This window comes from Trachypithecus francoisi, unplaced genomic scaffold (assembly GCF_009764315.1).
Source record: "Trachypithecus francoisi isolate TF-2019V2 unplaced genomic scaffold, Tfra_2.0 Lachesis_group16, whole genome shotgun sequence".
Taxonomy (NCBI): domain Eukaryota; kingdom Metazoa; phylum Chordata; class Mammalia; order Primates; family Cercopithecidae; genus Trachypithecus; species Trachypithecus francoisi.
In genome coordinates this window covers 51298974-51325073 of record NW_022681461.1, presented here as the reverse complement: position 1 = coordinate 51325073, position 26100 = coordinate 51298974, and the positions used below count along the sequence as shown (strand labels likewise).

The 26100-nt window shown below is 36.4% G+C and overlaps 1 protein-coding gene and 1 pseudogene across 3 annotated transcripts; both read left to right on the top strand.

Annotated features, from left to right (window-relative positions):
• Positions 1-2112: 2112 nt before the first annotated feature.
• KLHL9 (kelch like family member 9) lies at positions 2113-17627 on the top strand. 3 transcript variants are annotated; one of them, XM_033237474.1, is made up of 3 exons: positions 2113-4631; positions 13238-13335; positions 15926-17626. In XM_033237474.1, the coding sequence occupies exon 1, from the start codon at positions 2678-2680 to the stop codon at positions 4529-4531; it is 1854 nt and encodes a 617-aa protein (XP_033093365.1). In that variant the 5' UTR covers positions 2113-2677; the 3' UTR covers positions 4532-4631; positions 13238-13335; positions 15926-17626. The 3 variants fall into 3 exon arrangements, with proteins under 3 accessions (XP_033093365.1, XP_033093364.1, XP_033093366.1); XM_033237475.1 differs by having other exon boundaries at positions 2636-4631; positions 13238-13482; positions 15926-17627; XM_033237473.1 differs by lacking the exon at positions 15926-17626 and having other exon boundaries at positions 13238-13506.
• A 607-nt stretch (positions 17628-18234) lies between these two features.
• On the top strand, positions 18235-22864 carry LOC117098646 (annotated as a pseudogene).
• The last annotated feature ends 3236 nt before the right edge of the window (positions 22865-26100 follow it).

The window sequence follows — 26100 nt, the reverse complement described above, 5'->3', positions numbered from 1 at the left end:
GGGCGGATCACGAGGTGAGGAGTTTGAGAGCAGCCTGGCCAGCATGGTGAAACTCCATCTCTACTAAAAATACAAAAAATTAGCCAGGCACGGTGGCGCACACCTGTAGTTCCAGTTACTCAGGAGGCTAAGGCTGGAGAACTGCTTGAACCTGGGAGGCGGAGGCTGCAGTGAGCCGAGATGGCACGACTGTACTCCAGCCTGGGTGACAGAGCGAGACTCCATCAAAACACAACAAACAAACAAACAAAAATATATAAACTGAACACTTTTTAATGTAATTAGCACAGTGTTAAAGGTGAACATTTCATACAAGCAAAAATACTGAATACAATAAATGTAGTAGACTCAATAAGTAAATACATAGGTAAATTAATAATATCATCCATGGTGAGCTAATGCCCCTAAGAACTGGATGCTTTATCATATAGTTGCTTGACATTACCAACAAGTATTGTGACAAATTTGATTCAATCATTTCATTATGCAGGCAGAAAAGATAGTCTTTTAAAATAACTAAACATATGGGAATACAATGAAGAGTGTCTGTACAGTAATCATTTCATGAAGACACAAATCTGTTCCTAAGCTATTAATCTTACTTGCAAGTTTGATGAAAAAGAGAAGGATCTCATGATTTCTTGCTCCAACTTCCCAGGTACAGAGGCTCTATTCTTTCTTTTCCAGATAGAGACTGATTCCTTGGAAGTAGCTTTTCACAGCATTATGGAGTTGTCATGCCCCAAGAGAGCCCTTCCACCCCTAACTCATGCAACAAGTAGGGCTCCAGGACTTCCCAATGCTGATAAAATTTCAGTGAATAATTTCTCCAGGCCAGTTTCATTCCAACCAACCTCTTGTGTTGAATAGGTTGACAATCTGCGGAGCACCTTGTGGAGGACAGTGGTAGTCTAAGCCTTCTGAATTTTGCTGCCATCCATCGGAAACAACAGAAAACATTCAAAACAGAAGAACTGTCCATCAATCGGGCACTGGTTAAATAACTTATAACAACTCTGAGGGCAACAATAGAATTGCTTAAAAATATAAATAAGCTCTCTATAGTAATTCAGGAAGATCTTGAAGTGAAAAAAGAAAAATGCAGAACAGTGTACATGGTATGCTATCTTTTACATAAAAATGAGGAGAGTGTAATAAAAACATGACTATTCTTTCTTTGCACACGCATAAAGAACTAGAAGGACTTAAAAGACATAAACTTCAAAATTTGGAAAATGGAAGAAATTGTGTCAAAGTATACATTGATTTGTATGTCAAAATTTAAATTTACCACTAATTAAAGAAATGCAAGTTAATAAAATACTCATAAAGGGAAAAGTCAGCAGAAGGGAAAGGCACAAACATTGCTCATGATAATATTTTGGAAATACTGTCTTGGATCAGCATTTTACTAAATATTATCCATAACAGGGCTAAAATTTTGCTACCAGATTCGGTAAATTTACTACAGATTCTATAAAACAATGGAGGATAAGAAGGTACATATTCAGGAACAAACAATGGGCATAGGAAATGTTATTGAAAAATTATGTAGCCATTTTTAAAATTGTGTAAAACAAAGGCATTTCAAGCCAAAAATTTAGACTATATCATTTACATAATAAAGTAACAATCTAGTAGAGACAAATATTTTGCCTTTGAAATTATAACAAATTTGAAAACACGAACCAAAATTGTAACTAAGGTATCTATTACATAATGTGGGATAACAATTATTGTTTTGTAGAGGAAAAAAAAAATTAAGCATCCCGGTTTACTCTCAATTTATACAAAAGCCGCTTTTCATTGTTATTGAAATAAACAGAAGCTAGGAAGTGCAAAGTTTTAAAAAATTTATGCATCTGGGGAACGTAAGAGCTCAGATATGTGAAAAACTTACATCAAACGTGCAGCATAACATACGTGCACACATTCTGTCCTATTTGGTCCCACATACAAGGCAGAGCTAAGGGGCCGGGCTGGCGCCCACCCGAGACAGTTCCTCTTCCTCAACCCCCGCCCTCCCCGCCTCCCGCACACTTCCTCTCCCTTCCCCACCCCCACACGCCCGCCCACTGACGAGCTCTGGAGGCCGCGCAGCCGCAGTAGCCGCTATGGCCGCTCCCACCCCGCGGGATCCTGGGAGTACGCTTATCCGGAAGGAGCGGCTCGGCGTTGGGGCTAGGCCGGTATTCTAGGCCCAAGCCCAGTCTCAGGCCTGTGTTCCAGGTCCTCGCTCAAAGACAGGTCGGTGGCCGCTGCGACACTCTGGGTACAGCGGAGGGCGCAGCGGGCCGTTGCTGAGGTGCCCGGACCCGCCGCCGAGCGGGCCGTGGAGCCACAGTACGTGGCGGCGCCTCTTCGTTGCCCGAAGCGGAACTGCTGAAGGAGCGGCAGCGCAGGCCGGACGAGATGAACCGGGTCATTTAACCGCCTTCAGGTGATGAATCATCTGTCTAATAATCAGATTTGAGGTCCACAGCCCTTTGTGGTCCTGCTACAGGGCGATTTTCAGTGGATGACTGACTGGCGTGGCCTGAGGGGTGCCGCAGTGGCTGCCTTCCCTTGATAAGGAAACGAGATTTCTGTTCTTTGTGGACACCTCGTTGCCTGTAAAACATTCCGGTTATAACTTCTTTATCCGGCTTGCATCTCTGTGCAAGAGGAAAGCTTTCACATGAAAGTGTCCCTTGGTAACGGCGAAATGGGCGTCTCTGCCCATTTGCAGCCTTGTAAGGCAGGAACCACACGCTTTTTTACCAGCAATACACACAGTTCGGTGGTGCTGCAAGGCTTTGATCAGCTTAGAATAGAAGGATTGCTTTGTGATGTGACTCTGGTACCAGGTGATGGGGATGAAATCTTCCCTGTTCACAGAGCTATGATGGCGTCTGCTAGTGATTATTTCAAAGCTATGTTCACAGGTGGAATGAAAGAACAAGATCTGATGTGCATTAAGCTTCATGGGGTAAACAAGGTTGGTCTGAAGAAAATCATTGATTTTATTTATACTGCAAAACTTTCTCTTAATATGGACAATCTTCAGGACACACTTGAAGCTGCTAGCTTTTTACAAATATTACCCGTTTTGGATTTCTGTAAAGTATTTCTTATATCAGGAGTCTCTTTAGATAACTGTGTTGAGGTTGGACGAATTGCTAACACCTACAATCTTATAGAAGTGGATAAATATGTTAATAATTTCATCCTGAAGAACTTTCCTGCTTTATTGAGTACTGGGGAGTTTCTAAAACTCCCTTTTGAACGGCTTGCCTTTGTGCTTTCCAGTAATAGTCTTAAGCACTGTACCGAACTCGAACTCTTTAAGGCAGCCTGTCGCTGGCTAAGGTTGGAAGACCCTCGGATGGATTATGCTGCGAAATTAATGAAGAATATTCGATTTCCACTGATGACACCACAGGATCTCATCAATTACGTGCAGACAGTAGATTTCATGAGAACAGACAATACCTGCGTAAATTTGCTTTTGGAAGCCAGCAATTACCAAATGATGCCATATATGCAGCCAGTGATGCAGTCAGATAGAACTGCCATTCGATCTGACTCCACTCACTTGGTTACATTAGGAGGAGTTCTGAGGCAGCAGCTGGTTGTCAGTAAAGAATTACGGATGTATGATGAAAGGGCACAAGAATGGAGATCTTTAGCCCCGATGGATGCTCCCCGTTACCAGCATGGTATTGCTGTCATTGGAAACTTTCTTTATGTAGTTGGTGGTCAAAGTAATTATGATACAAAAGGAAAAACTGCTGTTGATACAGTTTTCAGATTTGATCCTCGGTATAATAAATGGATGCAGGTTGCATCATTAAATGAAAAGCGTACATTCTTTCACTTGAGTGCCCTCAAAGGACATTTGTATGCAGTTGGTGGGCGCAGTGCAGCTGGTGAACTGGCCACAGTAGAATGTTACAACCCAAGAATGAATGAGTGGAGCTATGTTGCAAAAATGAGTGAACCCCACTATGGCCATGCTGGAACAGTATATGGAGGCTTAATGTATATTTCAGGAGGAATTACCCATGACACTTTCCAAAATGAGCTTATGTGTTTTGACCCAGATACAGATAAGTGGATGCAAAAGGCTCCAATGACTACAGTCAGAGGTCTGCATTGCATGTGTACGGTTGGAGATAAGCTCTATGTCATTGGCGGCAATCACTTCAGAGGAACAAGTGATTATGATGATGTTCTAAGCTGTGAATACTATTCACCAACCCTTGACCAGTGGACCCCAATTGCCGCCATGTTAAGAGGCCAAAGTGATGTTGGAGTTGCCGTCTTTGAAAATAAAATCTACGTTGTTGGTGGATATTCTTGGAATAATCGTTGTATGGTAGAAATTGTCCAGAAATATGACCCAGAAAAAGATGAGTGGCATAAAGTTTTTGATCTTCCCGAGTCACTTGGTGGCATTCGAGCGTGTACACTCACAGTTTTTCCACCTGAAGAAAACCCTGGGTCACCTTCTAGAGAATCACCTCTTTCAGCACCTTCAGATCATTCTTAGGTCTAAGGTGTAACACGTTTGCAGTACATCATGGGTGATCTAATACTTCTCCTTCAGTTGTATCTTCTTACAGTGATTGGTACAGTTATTAGATATAAAGGTAACTGATGTTAATCGTCTTGTTTGGCTTTTAGTATGTTTATCAAGTGGCTAACATGCATTCTGAAGATGTATTTAACATAGCTAGCTGTTTTAACAAATGAGAAAAAAAGATGTAGAAAAATGTTTAGATGTCTTTTTGTGATGTTATATAAAATTGTAGATGACTGTGGTAAATGTGTGATTATGTCCATTATGCTTCAAAGTCGAGTTTTCATCTTTGACTCCAAAATGTCAGAGGGAGGTCACTGTAATCTAAAATTAATGAATGGTTGCTAAGTATTAATATTAGTTACCTCCCTCTTTTCATAGTTTTTGATATGTCTGTCAACTTACTCGATTGTGTGGTTGCATTCAGAATATTTGAAGTTTCTTACGCAGACAGAAATAATAAAAATATTAATTAGGAAAAAACAGTATAGCACCAAACCAGTATTTGTTATCTCTCTCTAGAGTGAGCAAGAGAGGGAGAAAGGAGAAAAAAATACACAATACAAACATACATGCCTACGCACATACATACATATGTATACACACACATAATTTAAAAATTGATTGGCACTTAAACGATGCTGAAATTTTTAAATTGAAGTTTTTTTCTTCCACAAAGTAGCCGTTTCTATTCAAATGGGAATTCAATACCAGATAATAAATGTTTATATAGTCATACTGAATTTAGATAGATGAGGGCTACAGCATACTAAATCAACAACCAAATTTGTCATGTGACTAAACCATTACTTCATATGAAGCTTACATTACTTTTTTCTGCTTGTATAGTTTCTGTAGAGTACTTTTACACAGATTGGTAAAGTTCAGGTTTCAGAGAATTGTTTTTGTGCAGAAAATTTAGGTTCTTTTTTCCACCTTTTTTGGTCAGTAAAACTTAATGAAAAAAGCAAAGAAAAAATATTCTGAACAAAGCTATAGGGTTTTAAGTTCAGCCTCCCAACTTAGTCATCCTAACATGATTATTTTGTGATTTGGGGTGATTGCCCTGGTGCTGTTCCAGTCCATGTGCATCCTGAGCTGTGTGAGCTGCCTCAAGGCTATGATCTGAGCAAGCAGGAGATACATTTTCTTCTGCATCAAGTGAGGAAAAATGTGCTTTTGGCCATGTCTCAAGGACAGGACCAACTTCAGATTCCCTAAGAAGCCAGCTACAGAGCCTCTGGAACACTATGGTCTTATGAGCAGTACTAATAGCAACCTTCAGCCTCTTCAATACCAAGGGTATCCCTACTGGTTGAGAACCACATGGTAGTTTTTAATGGGACTTTTATCAGCAAATGGAGTTACAGGAATTCCCTGTAATGATTCTGAAGAGGTACTTGTCTGGAATAATTGTCTACGTGAAGAAAAAAATTTTATGTATACATATGTGTATGTACACACACACACAAACACCCCTATACCTGGAAGATTGTCAGAGTGTAAATCAGGAACAACTTTGTTGACAATCCCATAATAAAACTCAGGAACCAAGGTAAAATGAATTGGCTTCTAGGGGTCTGAACCTTACTGCTCATACAAGTGTTGATTCATTTTAATGCTTTTTGTGATTTCTGCACTGGCAGAAATGTTCATATTTTATATTTTTTTAATTACTCAGTTTTTTATTACTAAAAATAGCACATTTGAGTACATTTGAAAAATATAGAAATTAGAAATTATTAACTTTATTGAATAAGCAAGAAGTGCATCCTAATCCTTTCTTGATTATTAATGAGGTTGAATATTTGTGTATTATGGATAGCTGTGTTTCTTTGATCAAATGTTCCTGTCCTTTTGCCCTTCTGTTACCTGTTGGAGTTGTTTTGTTTTTCGTATCAAGTTATAGGATCTCTTTATATAATAAATGTAATTTAACTTGCATTTGCTTGCATTTATTTCTTCCCTCAATCTATTGTAGTTTTACAATGGCAACGCTGTTAATTTTTGAGATCAAATTTGTTTTTTTCTTTTTTTTTTTTTTTGAGACAGGGTCTCACTCCGTTGTCCAGTTTGGAGTGCAGTGGCACGATCTGTGCTCACTGAAACCTCTGCCTCCCATGTTCAGGCGGTTCTCCTGCCTCAGCCTCCCGAGTAGCTGGGATTACAGGCATGTACCACCACGCCCGGCTAATTTTGTATTTTTAGTAGAGATGGAGTTAGGGGATAAATTTGATATGGTTTATTTTTTATGTAGTATTTCAGTGCTTATTCTGACATACCAAGGTGGTACTGCCCTGCTTCTATTTTGTACAAGCTGTTCCTTTTATTGAAAAAAGGTACTTTTTATTACGTCTTGTGTCTGACCCTGGTGCTTCCTATTGAAATAAGTATTGCTTTACCAGGTAAACTGCTCTATCTATATCCCCCACATCCAGCTTCACACACCCTGCCTCTCATTCGTTTACTTTCCCATATTCTGCAGTTGACAGTTCTCTTGGTATCATGCAGGTAGCTGACTAATGCTATGCTAATACAGGTTGAGTAGCCCTAATCCAAAAATCCAAAATGCTCCAAAATTTAAAACTTTTTGAGGGCCAACAGGATGCCACAAGTAGAAAATTCCACACCAGACCTCATGTGACAGGTTATACTCAAAACACAGTGAAGACTTTTTTGCTTCATGCACAACATTATTAAGCCTATTATATATAATTACCTTCAGACTATGTGTATAAAACATATGTGAAATATAACTGAAGTTTTAAGTAATATTGTTTAGACTTGGGTCCCTCCCCCAGGTTACATCATGTACATGCAAATATTCCAACATCCAAAACACTTCTAGTCCCAAGCATTTCAGATAAGGGATATTCAACTTGTACTACTCATTAAACCTGGAGTTCGTTATAGAGAGAAATTTTAGGTGGTTGAAATGATTAAATAGATTTATTTTCATAAGCTGGTAATTTTTTAAAGAAAGTTCAGACTGGAAAAATATTTAGAGGATAAAAACTAAAAGCACATAAAGCACTCTGTTAATGTTTCCTGTTTTAGTTTTTCTGGTAAGTATTCAAAAATTAACATTTGCTAGCTTTTTTGGTGTGTCTATTATAGAAAGTACAGGAAAATAAAAGCAAACAAGTAATTATCAGTGATTCCACATGCTGAAGATAGTTTCTATTAATACTGAGTATATTATATATATACATACATATGTGCATGCATTTGTCAAATATTTTTCAAATATGCCAGACCTTAGGCTAAAAGCTGGATAATGAAAACAAATCCACCTTCCAAAGACAGACTATTATGACGTTATCTTATTTTTTAAAAGCTGTGTATATTAAAAAATTGTAAGGTTTTTTTTCTAATTATCAAATGCACATGTATTTAGAAAAACAGATTCCATTTTTACTCAGATAAATCCAGACTTAAATTTCCTTCCCACTTGCCAACAGTAATATTTATGTAGTTGGCCTGCAAAGCAAGCACATTTCACTCATGTTCAGATTTTTGTAATCAAAAGTTATTTTGTTCTCACTATAAAGGCAGTAAACTCCTACAGGACATTTTTAAACTACATAAATGTACCATCAAGAGAAAAAATCGATGTGCCATCCCCAGCTCAACTGATTATAAACAATTGCTGAAGCATCGTGGGGTAAGTTTAACTCTCTAAAACTTCAGCTTTGTCATACATCTATCAGGTTGGGTGTGGTCAATAATAATTATATCAGATTTGTAAGGAAATAATATAAAGCGATTAGCATAAGATGCACAGAAGCAGTCAGTGAATGATAGTTGTTACTAACAAAGTTGGGATTTTATGATTTTTGGCTTTTGCTTCATCTTAATGATTTTCAGACTATTTGAAAGTGTTCAGTGTCTATACTAAATATTTCATTCCATGAACATGCCAAATTATTGCATTTCCTTATGTGTAGATATTTAAATGTCTACCATAAATTTTCACCATAATCAAGATGTAATATTCTTACATAAAACTTTGCCCATATCTACTACCCAATGATAAATGTTAAGTAAAATCTGAATCATATAGTGTTAACTTTTTTAGGGTCTTAAAATGTATTTCCAGGATTATACCAATATGCATTGTTAGCAGAACTGTGTTCAGTAACTATTTCAAAGGAAATCTTTGCAGTTCTAGTTAGTTTACTGTTTGGATTTACATATCTTTAATTACTACTTACAATTTCTTGTTTATTGAGCATGTGTATTTTTCATACATAAATCATTTGCTCCTATCTTTTGCTTTAATTGTCCTCTTTGCTATAAATACTTTTTTATACTCTATACTTTTTAATTCAATTTAATGTGATCAAATATGTTCATCTCTTTTGTATGTTGACCTTTTGGTGATATTTTTGTTTTTTTAATTTGGTGTGTGTGTGTAGTGGTGGTGATTATTACATAGTACTGATGTGGTATTACTTGTTCTTGATCCTATAGCTCTATAGCTTTGTGATTACTAGTTCTTGACATGTTAGGGTGGCATCTACTGCTTGTCTCCTGTTCAAGTAGCTTTTCTTTCTAGTTAAAATGAGGATGAGTTTTTCCTTAAAATTAATAAAATTTCCTTTTTATATTAAGATTAATCATTTTTTTTTTTTTTTGAGCTGGAGTCTCACTATGTTGACCAGGCTGGTCTGGAACTCCTAGCCTCCAGTGATCCTCCTATTTCGGCCTCCCAAAGGGCTAGAATTACAGGCGTGAGCCACTGCATCTGGCTATATTAAGCTTAATCTTTATTCTCTTATTTACAGAAAGGATTTGCCCACTTGTTTTCTGTGAGCCAAAAAAACAGTTTTTTTCCTTTGTAACATAGCAGAATTAGGTTTTTTTTTTTGTCATTTTTTAATGCTTTCTTGAATTTTTTTTTTTTTTATCATTAGGTGGTATAATTATCCCAGTATTTTATGTTGTTATTATTGATACAACTTTCTACCAAACTTTTGGCATAAAATCTAATGTATTTTTCAAATTATCCAATTTTTCCATAACTACTTTTTGAGTATCAGCAGTTCAGTAGAATTGCTGAATTTTTATGCTTTAAAAAAAATCATATAAAATGTTTATCAATTTAGAGTATTTTTCTTCACTTCCAATGATCTTTTTTCAAGTTGAGTCTTTGAAATATACGTGTGTGTGTGTGTGTTTGTATTTCTGCTTTGAATGGAATTTTGTTATGTTATATTCTGAACTCTTGGTAGAAGTAGGAAATATGTAGTTTTAGCATAATGGTTTTCTGTCTACCGACTCTTATTGATTCTTCAGTTTTTTGGGTCAATTCTCATATTTTCACCTGAAGTAACCATTATCTGCATATTATAAAAGCCAATTTCATATTATTTGTTTAATATGAAACGTTAAAGCATGGTTCATACTTCCAGCAAAATTATAGTGGTGACCAAGGAATTGTGTGTTATGTGTAATTTTAATAGGGGTAATTCTAGTTTTAGAATTCCTTTGTTACAGGGAAATATCCTTGATCTTGTTCATGAAGTTCCTCATTAATTAGGAGTCTTAAAAAAATTAGGGTTGTATATCTTCATTACAAAATGATTTCTGTACCAGCTGATCCAGATTTTTCTTAGTACCATCCATGGGCTGAAGGAAAGGCTATTTCTTGGCTATGTGAACAGTGTATCATTACCCATTTCTTCATTTATTTAGTAAAATTTGTTGAGATGACAATTTAATTTTTCTCACGTCAAATACTGAAGAAGAGTCTGTTTTTTGATTGTTTTCAACTTGGGTTAGAAAGCACTCTTACATATCGATGAGTGCATTGTCAATTGGTATACAGTTTAGAATGCAATTTGGCAAAAGCAGTAAAATGATCTTTCAAGTTTCATGCCTTTTGGACAGTAAGCATATTTCTAGAATTAATAAGTGACAGAAAATAAGCCAGAAATAGTCATCGCAGCATTATACTATTTGCTTCCTAATATGACCACACTAGACCTTCCATTAAAATGTTTTTAAATGGATTTTTAAAGATTCTTCCCACCTTAATTTTGATACTTTATCTACATCCTCTAGTATTCAATTGTTGAGCATATATTTGAATGACTGGATGATAATTAGAATAAAAGACTTAGATATCCATTAAGGATGACTGAACACATAACAGAACTGTTGAATTGTGTACATGAGCCAGATGCACTAGTACACAGAATAGGTAGTTCCTCTGTAACAGTCTCAGAGCGGCTGCTTTCCAGGGGCTAATGTTATTTTGCCATCTACTGCTTGAAATTAAAAGTCTTTGTTTAGCTAGATTACAGAAAATATATCTCCTTTATCAAAACAACAGTAATAACAAAACCCAGAAATTTTTATAGCACATGTGAAAGTTCAAAGTTGGCAGCTTATATAAATTACATAAGTGAATATTAAAAACCTTTGGTAATTTTTTGGTGCATGGTAGATCAAAGAGAAGAATTTTTTTTATATTACTTAAAAATACAGATTTAAATAGCTATGACCTTTATTTTATTTATAAATTCATATACATTGAATTTTAAAATCTACAACATTTCATCTGGATTCTAAGCATTCATACCCACTGCTTGCTTTTTCCTTTGAGTGGATTCCCCATACCATTTTTATTTTTAGTTTTTAGCAGATAGCCTCATCACAAAGACATGTGTAGAATAAATCTTTTCAACAGCAGAAAGGATGTATTATGCATTATATCCAGTTATAAGTAAATATGACAGCCTCATAATATTTAAGAAATTTTTATATTGGTTTGCTCGTGTGGGTATGAGGATCAAATCATGACTGCCATAGCCACATATTTTTCATCCGGCCAGCCAGAGACAAATATACATAAGCATATACATGTGTTTGATGTAAAATAGATTTTGGACCAGCTGGTCCAAATTTTTCTTAGTGCCATCCATGGGCTCAAAGAAAGCCTATTTCTTGACTATGTGAACAATAAGAATGGCATCAACTACCCATTTCCTCATTCTCCATGTTATTGTCTCAGAACAAAATATTCTTATACACCAAGCATTTTTCCCTCAAGATGGATGTGTATAACAGGTGACCTCTTAATAGTGCCTCCTGAAGGATATCAAGAGTGCACATATCTTTTCTACATAGAACTGAAGGAGCAAGATTCAATTTCATGCAATCTTAGCTCAAGTTGTGTATAAAGCTGTTGACAGCAACCAAGTAACCTAAACTTCAGAAGTTTCGTTGTCTAGAGCGCCTTCTCCAATTGTAAGTCCAAAGAGTATGTCTACCTCTTTACTGGTCCATCTTCAAAAAGGCTATTACAATACAGCCTTACAATCTCTTATAATGGAAGTTTATCATTCTTTGCTCATTTCACCCAAGTGCCAGTCAACAGAGTACATGTTTGTGTGTGGTGGGGATGGGAGGCAGGTCTAACTTCTACTGATTCAAACAGTTTTGTCTTACTTAAGGAGTATACTTTATCACTTAGAGTCAAAAAATTCTTCCAGCCAGGAATTAGTGATCCATTAAAACTTATTTCTAATTCATGTTAAATCATGAACCAAAACATACTCAATATAAAAACCTAATTTAAGTCTGTGTAATGTTTATTTCTTCATACTTCATTTCTACATACTAAGCAGTGTTTACTTCAATTATTTATTACTCTCTCCATCCTTCTCCAGATAAGAAAATCACAGATTTCACAAAACCTTTCATATATGTATATACATATACTTGAAGGCATCAGTTAACTCAAAGATTATGGAAATAGTTTTTGTTTTGCTTTTGTTGTTGTTTTTGTTGTTGTTGTTGCTGTTTGTTTTTTGAGATGGAGTTTCACTCTTGTCACCCAGGCTGGAGTATAGTGGCGTGATCTCGGCTCACTGCAATCTCCGCCTCCCAGGTTCAAGCGATTCTCCTGCCTCAGCCTCCAGAGTAGCTGGCATTACAGGCGCCTGCCACCACCCCTGGCTAATTTTTGTATTTTTAGTAGAGACGGAGTTTCACCATGTTAGCCAGGCTGGTCTCAAACTACTGACCTCAGATGATCCACCTGCCTGGGCCTCCCACAGTGTTGCGATTACAGGCGTGAGCTGCCGCCCCCAGCCAGAAAAACAGTTTTCTAATTTTCAAGGCTGACTCTACATTAATAATCCCTCCCATGCCCTGGACTAGCTGTACTTTATCCTGCAAGGGGAATAAATTATGGATTCCGTTGGTATGTCTGTTTTGTTCACTTCTTGGGCTGCAGTATCGACACTTCCCATTCACCGTTACCACTTACCTAGTAGATAGTCTAGCCACTTACAACAGGTTCATGACTACAATTTGGGAATGCCTCTCTGAGACCAAGGAGATCCATTGAAACTCAGCCCCCAAATCCAATGTCACTTTCCTTTTGATATCTGTAGTTTCATCACTATCATAACCATGCCTACTCATTATCTGTAAAACACTCTTTCTACATTAAGGGATACTCTCACATTATGAATTCTAGTTGTGGTTGTTTTAAAATATATTCACAAATTTTCTCATATTCTTTTCTTTCCTCCTTTTGACTTATGTGTTGGATGTAGTGATTCCCATCTAATGAATACAATGAAACAATGGTGTTTAAATTATAGACTAGGTCATAAAAAATTGTGCACTTCCTCCATGTTTATCTCTTATCACTTCCTCCAGTACAGGCCAACTGCCATGTTGTGAGCACATACCACATAGCTCGATGGAGAGGCCCACGTGACTGTGATGAAGAGCTGAGACTCCCTATCAGTGGCCATGTGGGTGACCCATGTTAGAAACAGATCCGCCAGCCCAAATAGAGCCTTCAGACAACTGCAGCCCCAGCTGGCATCTTGACTGCAACTCATGAGAGATTCTAGGCCACCGAAGCTGCTCTTGAATTATTGATTCACAAAAACTGTTAGGTAATAAATGTGTGTTGTTTTAAACCACTGAGTTTTTGATTAATTATGCATCAATGGAAAACCAAATCACCAATGCAGGCAAGATAATGTACATTTCAAGCCTCCCTTGTAGATAGGACATGGGCACCAAGAAAGACTTGCCAATCTGGAGCACCTGCATGAGCTTTTGATCCTAAAGTGTCCACAAGAAGATATAGGCTCTGCATGGTGTTTCTGTGTTTGTTGGCTGAGTTGTTGACTTTCTATGGTGGAAGGTTCAGGTTTTAGGAAAAGAAACGGCATCAGAGAATGGAAGTTCTGTCTAGTTCTTACTAGAGCAGCATCATCAACAGTGGGTTTTTACATCTGGACAGTTCTCTGGTTTAATTTTTGATATTTTTGTCTGGAGGCTTAGTCTATAGCTTGTTTCTATGGCATCCCAAAAATTCAGTAAGCATCTTAACACCTATGTTTAGTCATCAGTCTTACATTCAGCTTTACTCTTTACTACAACCTAATAAATACCTTCCAAACCTGTTACCTATCTCATTGGGTACAATAACCATGCCCTAGTGGGTCCACTTCCCACCTTTCTAACCAGTATGTGCAAGCAAACCCCAACCGAGTTTTCAAAGGGCAGCTGTAAGAGTTTTCTAATATGTATTTGTTGACATCAATTCATTGCTTAAAACATCTCGATATTTCTAATTATCATTTATGTGAATCATACTCCCATAATTGCTTGCAAAGCCTTTTACAATGCAACACCTGCTTCCTATTCTAACTTCTGCTTTCTCCCTCCCTCCCTTCTACCTCTATATATTTCTAAACCTTTTTCACTGTTTGCTCCTGCATGTGCCCTCTGGCCACTACACATTCACATCTGCTGTTCCCTGTTTCTGACCCTTTGAACATCCCACATTTACTTGGTTAACTCCCACAGGTCCTTGAGATGCCAGCTTAGCAGTTACTTCTCCTGGATGCTTTCCCTGACAGAAACAAGTCCTACATGCTTCCAGAATCTGGTACTTGCCCTGTCACAGTCATTAGCATTACTTTAATTAAATGCTCACTTGCCCACATCCCACCAGACTGGAAACTCTGTCATTCCCTGAAAGCAGAGAATGTGTCTACTTTTTTTCATTGTAACTGGCACCATCCACAGAGCCAGCAAATACAAGGTATTTGCTACTTACTTGAAGTTTCAAGGTGGATGATTCTATATTTCACTTTAGTTTCTAGTTCATGCAACCGCTGAAACTGAATCAACAGTCATCAGATATGACTTCTCTAAGAAAGCATAAGTAAAACTGAATTCACTTCAGCTGGTATAATCTATTATAGTGAATTGTTCATCTCCTTCATGGCCCTAGGATTCCTACCTACCTACTTATTGTTTAGAACTGTCTTCTCAGGAAGAGTGCGCCACTAAAGAAAGTAAAGTCTTTATTTAACTTACCAATATATTCACAATGACAAGTAAATTGCCTGGAGCAGAGATATTTAAAACGATTTATGAATAAATGGAATTAATGTTCCTTTTGGATTTGAAAGCAGATTAAAGATTTAAGGGCACTTTGTGTCTCTTTGAGGGTTTGAGTAAGACCTGACTTTTACTGTAAAGATTTAAGTACCCTCTCCATCCCCATCAAACAAAAGAAACCAGAAGGCAAAGCTGACCATATTTATAAACAATAAATTTTGAAAATACAGCAATTATCGTTGGATACATTTTAATTATTATCAGCTAAAAATGTAATTTCTCTCTATTCAAAAGTACAATTTTGACAGGTGCAGTGGCTCATGCCTGCAACCCCAACATTTGGGAAGCTAAGGTGAGTGGATAACTTGAGGTCAGGAATTTGAGACCAGCCTGGCCAACATGGCAAAAACCCATGTCTACTAAAAATACAAAAATTAGCTGGGCATGGTGGTGCATGCCTGTAATCCCAGCTACTTGGAAAGCTGAGGCATGAGAATCACTTGAACTCAGGAGGCGGAGGTTGCAGTGAGCCGAGAGTCTGCCACTGCACTCCAGCCTGGGTGACAGAGTGAGACTCTGTCAAAAACAAACAAACAAAAAAGTACAATTTCTTCTTATTGTTGAAACACAGTCTTACAAAAATGACTCAATACATTGAAAAATGAAGCAGAAAGTCTTCTAATTGAAAGAATATTTACAAGCTTGAAGCCACATAATCAGTAGATGAGACCCAATTGACTGATATTGGGTCTAAATATAAGTTTCCTTTCCAACCTCCTGGGATTTCCGATGAGCCTATTAACACAGAAAAGGCGTTTATTGATTTTCCTTTCTTAATTTGCAGTCTGACAGTGTCCCAGGCACAACAGATGTGTCCTTTCTTTCTCACATAGAGAGAGACTGATTCCTTGTGAATACTTCTTCACAGCCAGGCTGGAATTCTCCTGCTCAAGGTCTCTTTGATTTCCTATACCCAAACAGGTCTCCAGAAATTCTAGCTACTGATCAAGCCCAGTGAAGAATTTCAGTTCTTTGTGCTGAAAACGTTGGAGATCTGCTGGATCATCTGCTGGATCATCTCATGAAGAACATTGGTGGCCTGAGCCTTTTGGAATTTGGTGCCATTCAGCTGCTCCAGGAGAAAATTAAAAACATTCTTGTTCTTCAGACAGGAAGAAAAGAAAGATTCTCCCAGTTTGGTGCAGAACTTTGAAGGTCACCTATTTATGGCAGCCCATGGCTCTGGGCTAGGCCACAACTAAGGGTGCAGAGAGAACTGCAGAATATCATCCTCAGTGTCACTAGGGAAGAGTTTGGCAGGGTCATTGGTGGGATGCAGCTGGCTAGGTCATTTGAGTCTTTACCCGCCTGTCTCAGCACTTTCTTGTGAGATTCTTACATAACCAGATTAGGATTTTCAGTTTTTGTACTTATCTCAACTTTATTTCCACTTTGTTCACCTTCTCTTCTATTTACGGGTCTCAGATAATGTCATGACCTCAACACTTCTTTTGTATTATGACATTGGAAATTAAACACACTCAGAAAATGGCAGAACTCTCAATCTAATAGGACATACCCATCCAAATGAGACTCAATGTTGAAATAAAAACCTGAGTCTCAATCTGTGTCTCTTTTAAAATACTAATAATGGTGCTTAGAGGTTTCATCTTGGACATATTTACTTCTTAAACTGCACTGAAATACATGTTTCCTCACTTCTCTGCATTTCACTTTTAATGAACTAATACACTAGATTTGATTTCTTCCACCTTTCTTTACAAGAGCCACAGCTCATAATCTGTAGATAACGGTGGCATAAAACTTGAAAACCCAGGGTTAAGTCATCCAGTTGTTTTTATTCTGTCACTAAAAATGTCTTTACTGCATATATGTGACAGACAATGGGCTTGGCAATTTGGATTAAGAGATAAGTAAAACAGGATGATAACTACCCTCCATGGATTCAAAGAATGGCATTTAAGACATGATTGTGATTAATTAAACACTAGCATGCTCAGTGCAGCCAAGAGGAAGAACTAAAAGCTAATAAAGAGGGAAATTGGGAGGCAGCAGAAACTGCCACTTTCTGACAAAATCTGTGGCTCCTGGGAGCTTAAACAACATCAGGTTTTCGTTTCCTCTTCTGCAAAATTGAGACAATTTTAATAGTTGTCACATAGGAAATTGAAAAGATTAAATAAAGTTTGCAAATTACTGGCTGAGAATCTGAACATGGTAAATGATAGTTACCTTTAATTTCAATGTAATAAATAGCATAATCCTGTGTGTAGTCCACATTTCACCAAATCCAGACAAGAGAAGCTTTGATTGCAGCTCCCCTGACATTCCTGAGCTCTAACACGTTGATGTCCCTCAAATGGAAACTCTAGGAAAGGGGACTGTAAAACTGTGAAGGAGTAGAGCCCAGGTTCCCATTGTCAGAGTAGTGCCTTGCACAAAAGAAAAATTGTACAGCCCCCGTGAAGCTTGTTCCAGGGAACCAGTGTCTCAGCAAGTTGTGACAGAAAACGGCTGCTCTGTGAATAGTATAAATAAATAAAATAATCCCTTTACTCAGATTCAGATAGTTTCAAATCACCATTGATGATTATTTTTAGGCACAAGTAAAAAATATTTTGTAAACCATTTTCCCAGTCTTTACAACTCTTTAATTCAACCCTAAAAGAAAAAGGTGATTTGAAACTAACTGAATATAGTATTATATAGTTACCTATAGATATATACAGAATATACACTTACATATTTATACATATTTAAATATATATAAATAAGTAAATATTGTAATCAGTATATATGTTATAATTCCATATAAAGTACATATTGACGCATATATATTAAAATATACAAATGTTTACATATTTTTATACATTATATTTACATATGGATTTTTAAATGTACAAAAACATATAAGATATATAAATATATATATATATATTTTCTTGAGGCAAAGTCTCACTCTTTTGTTCAGGCTGGAGTGCAGTGGTGCTGTCATACCTCACTACATCCTCAAACTCCTGGGCCTAAGTGATCCTCCCACCTTGGCCTCCCAAATAGCTGAGACTACAGGTGTCAACTACCACACCTGGCTAATGTTTTATTTTTTGGTAGAGATGGTGTCTCCTGTTGACCAGGCTGGTAAATCCTGGCTGCAAGCAATCCTCCTGCCTTGGTCATCTAAAGTGCTGGCATTATAGACTTGAGCCACCACACCAGGCCTATATATTCTTTATGTATATTTTAAAAATATGCTTAAATTATGTATACCTTTGTATTTAATAATATACAAATTTAATATATTTTAATATATTAAGTATAATTTAATAAGCATATATTAAATTATATGATATTGTCAAAGTGTATATAATACTTAAAGCTGTATATACTTAAGTATACATAATTATATTTGCACATATTAAATACAAAATACATAAACTAAAAATAATATATGTTTAATATAAGTATATAAACTTACATAAAATTTAAGTGTATATAAGCATATATATACATACATATATTTCTGGAGGGAGGGGGATTGGAAATGGGACTGTCTTGATTTTCAGCCATGGAAAACCACAATACTAAATTGAAAAAGCAAAAGAGAATATAGTCATGTATAAAGAATGAAAACATTTCCAGGCAAAAAATTTGGCCAAGGACTCAAATTGCAAAATCTTGGTTTATCTACCTGAAATGGCATTCTGAATACTACATTCCATATTTTGGAAATCAAACTGAAATGGACGCTACTATCACATGTAAAATGGATGGTGATAACAAGGTCATTCATATTTTCTGTGTATGATGAGAACATAGAAGTAATTACAGGATAAGGATAGGTAACTATCACGTCTAAGACACACCAAAAAATGAAAGGCTGAAGTCAAACTTTGCTCCAATTCTATGCTCATTTTTGCCAAATTACTTCCCACCTGTGCAAACACTTTTTTTTCCAACCCTTTTTCTTTAGTTCTATCCAGGTATTGCCCATCATATCAGCTCTGTTTCTCAAAGCAAGTAGGTAAAATTAACACAGCAGTAAACTCTGCTGGCCTACAACATAAAAGGTATCAAACAGCTGGCAAGTCAAGTGACTCAGAGCCTTTTCACATCTCAGTCCTCCTACTCTAATGCACTGGACTCTCCTCATTTCTCCAGAAGCGCTGCCGTTTTCTCCTTTAGTCCCTCTAGTGAGCCCTTTTAGATGTGGTCTCCCTGAGCTCTGAGACTTAGCTTATTGGTTTCATTCTTACTTAGCTCATGTCTCTAGCCTTGTCATGACTTAGTCTTACTTAGGCTTGTGCCAAACAGAAATCAAAAGCCTTATGGATATTTGAACAAAAGGGTAGACATATGCTGAGCTTTTCAAGGAGCTACTTATTAATATATTACTAGGGTGAACAGAGTTTTACAAGTACATTTAAGTTTATGAAGATACATTCTCAAGAAGACAAAACTAGTATATAACATATGTAAGTAAATTGAGGCCTTTCTTAATCATAATGCAGCATTCCAGGCATAAGCAAATGAAGGAGAGGAAAAGGAGATGAAAAGAAGGACAATGCCATGCTTTAGGCGGGACTGGACTTAGAAAATATTGATCAGAGTCTAGAAATCAGCTTTAGCATTTGTGGCCAGAAATATTCCAGAAAGCATGTAAGAGCTGAGGATTGAGAGTCTAATTTTCTGGATTCCAGCTGTGGCTTCACAACTCAATAGCTCCCTGTGCTTCTGGGTTTTTCTTTTGTAAATGGGGAAAATAGTGCAACCTATCACTATCTACTTTCGTTACTGATACCTCTAGCGACTAAATAGGGCTGGGTACATAGTAAATATTCAATAAATATGAAAAATGAGGGTATTCCTCATTAGATAAAATTAGGGTAGATTTTGTCAGTGCTAAGAACAATATCTGATTGATAAGAAGCACTAAACAATTTAGCTACTTACTATTCTTTTTATTAATGTTATTTTTAGTATCTTTATTAAATTTAGGGAAGTTTCCTTTGATATCATCTATTCCCTTTCTTCTTATTAATATTAAAGCCATGACAAGAAAAATGTTGATCTTCTGAGTTTATTTACTGGTGCAAAAATTAATTATTAGGGGTGCAAACAAATAGTAGATATTACAATGGCTTATGACCCTTCAAAGCTCCCCTCTAACAAAACCTTATCTCTTAGTACTTATGTTCTTTCATTGGATTTTCTTGTGTATCACATGAAGATCATTGACACCAGGGGAGAACTTGATGCAATTACACTTGTCCATTCTTCAGAGAGAATATTGTGCTTTCACAAATTTGCCTTTTTTGTGTACAACGTCTTGTGTGTGGTGTGTCTACCACAACTGTCAGTTAAGGCTGAATTCACCAAAACACCCACTGGAACAGTAATGATTACTTCTCTTCAAGCCCATTTCCATATGCTACCTTTGATCTACATCCTTTTTATAATTTTGCTTCTGCTCCTTCCCATCCCTTAATGTCCATCGTGCCTGGGCTGAATGTAGCTAAGTTACATTTTGTCATTTTTTTCTCCAGTGGGATATTGTTGCCATTCTTACATTTTCATCATATTAACTTATATGTTTGTTTTCTTTTTGTACCCATTAATTGGGATTCAAAAAGCAACAACTTTTGATTCCTATAAAAAAGGAAATGAGAAAGATATATGGTGTCTTACATGTTATATAGAACAACTGTACTGTCCATTTATACTATTTACATACCATTATTGATATTTAGAAGAAAGATGAGATGTTTTTAAACTCAGTTAGGATTGGAATGTCTCAATGGAAATTTGAGACTTTAATGTCAATAATTTTTTTTAATCAATTGATGTTTTCTTGATTGTGTACTGTCATTAGGGATGAAATTGCTCCCAAAGCTGCAAAAATTAATTCCTGGGGTTGTGAAAAAGTCATATATATTACAATGGCTTACGATACTTCAAAGCTTACCTCTAGCAAATCATGACTCTTTATTATTTATTTTCTTTCATTTGGGTTTTCTTGTGTATCTCATAAACAGCATTGACATTGAGTTCAGGGAAGATACACAAAATGAATGCAAGACCAGAGCTACCAACCTATGTGGAATAGATGGCTGCCATTAGTGGACTTTCTCTCCATTATTTGCTCAATCCCAAAGTTATACCACGAGATGTGTTCTCCATTGGCATATGGGCTGCTATTGGCTATCTTACTGATGTAGGTTATGTTTGATCCTCAGTGCTTCTGAATGTGTGATAGACTTTGAGAATAAAATTATTTAATTCTACTGAAGTTATTCAATACATCAATACTTAAGTCAAGGGCTGAAAAAAATTTGATTATACCTAGATGAATATCTAGCAGCCAGTCAAGTTTTAAATTATTTTCTGTATGAAGTAGAATTAAAAGTTACATATACTACAAATAAATATTGAGAAAATTATTTAATTATAAATAATTTTTAGCAGTTTTGAAATAATTTAAAGTGTTATATTGGTATTATATATTTTTATAGATTGCAACTTTGTATATATAAATTATTCAATAATACTTATATCAGTAAATAAATTATACTAAAGGTTACTTAGAAAATTAATTTTAAGGATTCAAGTTAAATGTCAGTAGCTTTAAATTCAACTTTTAGCTTAAAGTTTTTTATTTAGTTATTCATAATTCTACATTAAGTTAAAAACCATATTGTCTACTTTTTCAAATGTATAAAATGCAGATATAAATGCAATATATAAATACATATACAATATACATGTGTTATTATCATGAGCGAATCAATTAGGTAAAATGATCTAGCCCTTGTGTCTGGGAGGTTGTCAGAGCAGACATCATGAGATCCTTCTCTTCATCAAGGCTCTGGAGGTAAGGAAAGGGAAGGCAATAGTGAAAAAAAAATGGCTGAGAAACACTAGTCTAAGCCCACATAGACAGTGCATAAAGGAAAGCAAAAACAGGAGTAAAAAGTAAGAGAGAGGAATTCAGAAAATGGAAACTAATATATTCCCTATTTAAGGTTATGCACAAAGCAAGGTCTTCAGAGAACCTAGAGGCCAAGGTGCAGAGTCACCCATGTCAACAAGCCCAGCAGCATCTGCAACATCTGTGATGGCCTTGCCCTTTTCTTTACTGATGGCCCTGGTGATGCTCAGCTGCAAGTCAAGCTGCTCTCTGGTCTGTGATCTGCCTGAGACCCACAGCCTGGATAACAGGAGGACTATAGTCCTCCTGGCACAAATGAGGAGAATCTCTCCTTTCTCCTGTCTGAACGACAGACATGACTTTGAATTTCTTCAGCAGGAGTTTGATGGCAACCAGTTCTAAAAGGCTCCAGCCATCTCTGTCCTCCATGAGATGATCCAGCAGATCTTCAATCTCTTCAGCACAAAGGACTCATCTGCTGCTTGGGATGAGACCCTCCTAGACAAATTCTACACAGAACCTTACCAGCAGCTGAATGATCTGGAAACCTGTGTGATGCAGGAGGTGGAAGTAGGAGAGAGTCCCCTGATGAATGAGGACTCCATCCTGACTGTGAGGAAATAAGAGTCGCTCTCCATGTGACAGAGAAGGAATACAGCCCTTGTGCCTGGGAGGTTGTCAGAGCAGACACCATGAGATCCTTCTCTTCATCAAGAAACTTGCAAGAAAGATTAAAGATGAAGAAAAGACTCATTTATGTTATAACACAAGATGAATTGAATCAAATATTTCAAATGTTTTCGTGAGTGTTAATCAACATCCTGTTCAGCTATACAGGTACTAAAGACTTACAGATGACCACGCAGATGTATCTGTTTATTTAACTATTTATACAACTTAAATTATTCTTGCTCACATAGCATGTGCACCTTTATATTGTGAATTATGTAACAGAAATATGGTTTTTATATTTACTTAATATATTTTACCTTGTTTAATAAATGTTTACTATAGAAAATTTCTCTTATTTGTTTATTCTTTAAATGAAACCCTAAGCCTGATTTTGCAACCTGATAATAGTATAGGTGGCACAATTCATTTACTCGTCATTATTATATTCAAGTTATAAGTAAAAATAGACTCTGTCTAAGCCAGGTTGTATGCTGCCTCAAGATATCTAGGAGAACATAACAAATACAGTTTTTGCTTTCTGATGTCTTTGATTTTTGTAGGGAAAAATCCCTACAAATAGTAATTGTACTTAATATCAGTTATGTTAAATACTATAACAAAAAGAAAGATCAATGAATTTCTCTCAGCAGAAAGTAGACTAAGGCATGTAAAGCAATAGAAACTAATGCAGAGATATCCTCTATAAGTTGACTGGTAGAAATCTATGTGCAAATGTGCACTGTCAGTTTGTTATGTGAATTTGCAATTTACAAGAAATGCAACTGGGGGAGGTTCATATGTGGTAACTGAAAGCCCACAAATGGAAGTGATCATGTGGGGAGAGAGTGTAAAGGGAGAAAAGTACTTAAATTTGGTTCTGAGAACCTTCAACCAAGGTTAAAGGAAGGGGAGAGAAGAGCCACAAAGAAAACAGGTGGAATGGCCATATGAGACTATGGACAATGAGAGAGAAAGGTGATGAAGCGTATTTAAGAAAATAAACATGCTTAGAAGAGTAGTCACTGGATTCATGAAGGGTGTGGATTGAAACTGCCCACTGCAATGGAAAAATAGATGGCATTGGCAATTGCAGTGACAGCTGTTTTGATAGATTTAATCAGCAGAAACCATAATGAAGAAGGTGGAAGTATAAATAAGAGAAGGTAGGGAGAGAAGAAGGAAATAGGATGAAATCTTGAAAAAATGTAGGTCATTTTTTCTGTACATAGATTTTCCTTTTCTGCAATATTTTTTCTGGATAGATTTCATAGAATTGATGTAGTGACAAATTATATGAATATGCTATATATACTTATAAATCATGACATTTAATAATTTATAATTATAATTTATTATTTTAAATAATACTACCTTTAATATCAAAGCTGCTCAGTTTTTGTTAATTTGTTGGGCTAGAATATATAACTAATTCAATGAAAATATTAAATTAATATTGTTAATATAATGGTTACTGGAATTATTGGCTTTATTAATTACATTACTTACATAATTGATTTACTAGTTTTACTGCTGCTCTCTGGTGGATGTAGATATGATAAGAATTCTTTTATATTGGTAATTGGTACTTTTATCAGATTTTATGAATATTGGAGTCTTATATTGATCCCAAAATAACCAAATTACTATAAACATTACTGATAAACTTCCTTCACAAAAGTAAGAAATTGCATCAAAGAATCTCTTTCTCAATATACAGTGAAGAAAAAAAATTGGTCAAAACCAGTTGAAAATACAGCATGAACCATAGACATTCAGACAGCAAGAAAAAGTTCTGTGTAATTCATGAGTAAAAGGAAATTTAAGAATTTGCACAGAGATCCTGAATACAAAACTGACAAAATCACCTGTAATTTACATGAAGGAATTTGACATTAAAATTTCATTCTGCTTGGACGTGTGATGTTGATCAAGGCATCTAATCTCTTTGAGCCTTAGTTTTCTCATAAATAGAATGGGTTCAAACTATTTAGATACTTGTGAATATAAAGGAACCCATGCAGTTTAAAGTACCTACCATAGTACCTCCCATTGAGTAAGGAGTTAAAATATGGGAGGTATTCCCCTATTTTTCTTCATTCAGCGGTAGAAAAGAATATTATTTCTGTTTCTGTAAAATTCTTAGGAACTATGTCCAACCTTTCAATAAGTGACCTCCTAGAAAGGCAGCCTAAAAAACGAGATTCTGTTATCTGTAGAGAGGCTGAAAAATGGTCACTCCTCACTTCAAAGAAATGTCCTATTTATATGCAGTCAGGGAATGGTGGCTTGTACAAATACCTGACACAGGAGAATAAGCATGTAGATCGAAGTGCAGAAGACACATGATGTTTATTTACTGATTCTGGCACCTGACACATTCCCTCCCTGGCTCTCAGCATTCCAGGATGCACTCTTATATCACTAGGGATTCCTTCCTCTCCTGGGTGGATTCCCCATGGGACCCAGGTCATTCACTCCCTTCATTTCCCTGCCCATTCACACAGCTGCTTTCAGTTCTGTTGTGCTTTTGACCTCATGGGTTCCCAAATGAGCAAAATGCCACAAATGCTAAGCAGAAATGAAATAAAATTTCTAGGTTTTGCAGAAACATCTACAAGAGAGGTTTTCCTGAATTTCTGTTCACTATAATGTAATAGTAGCTTAGCAAAAAGGAAAGAGAAAAAACAATCCAGTTTATGTGTGTGCTCCTGAAAACCTCTCAGGGGAAGATGGCCAAAGGTGACAAGGGCAGCCACCAAGACTGGAGGGCTGATTTATTCAGAAAACCTATCACTTCTGGGGATTTATCTTTATGTGGAAAAAGGCTACTTCTTGACAAGAACAGATTCAAATACTGTCATAAGCTTGTTTGCTACCCTGTTTGTTTCCTTACAAAGACAGTGACTCTCCAGCTTCAGGCAGGGCAGGGAATCCTTAGGATTGGCAGTTACAGAAACAGAGAGGGTTGTACCCCTGCCTAGAGTCTATGGTGCAAAGCAGTCTACCCTCCTTAGAATCACCCCTTCTACATACTTTGGGACTCCAAGGCATAGGCAGAGCTGCCAATCTTGGCATGGAACTCAATGGTCATTGTAAAAATCTCATGTTAATAGGGTGCATTAAACTCTCAACAGTACAATCTTAGTTTCACAGATTCATTCCTAATATCAGACTTCAAATATTAACAAATAGTAGAATACTTTCACTGTTGCTTTGAATAATGATTTTGACGTCTCTTTTACTTAGTAGTAAAAACACTGCCTAGGTAGCAAAAACCAGAAGTTTCAGGAAAGCTGAGGAATATGAAAGAATAGTGTCATTTTACCTGAGAGCTAGTATGACTTATTTATTCAAATATATCAAATTTGGTATAATTTTAGAGGCATTCTTATAATAGGCATCATATTTTTACGAAGGTATTTCACCAGGAAGTGCATGAATTGCTAAGATAGCAGGGAGGGAGGGCCTGCAACTGCAGAGGGGACTCGAATGTTTTCCTTAGGCTGTACACTCAACGTTTGAATTTGCTGCTTTCCAA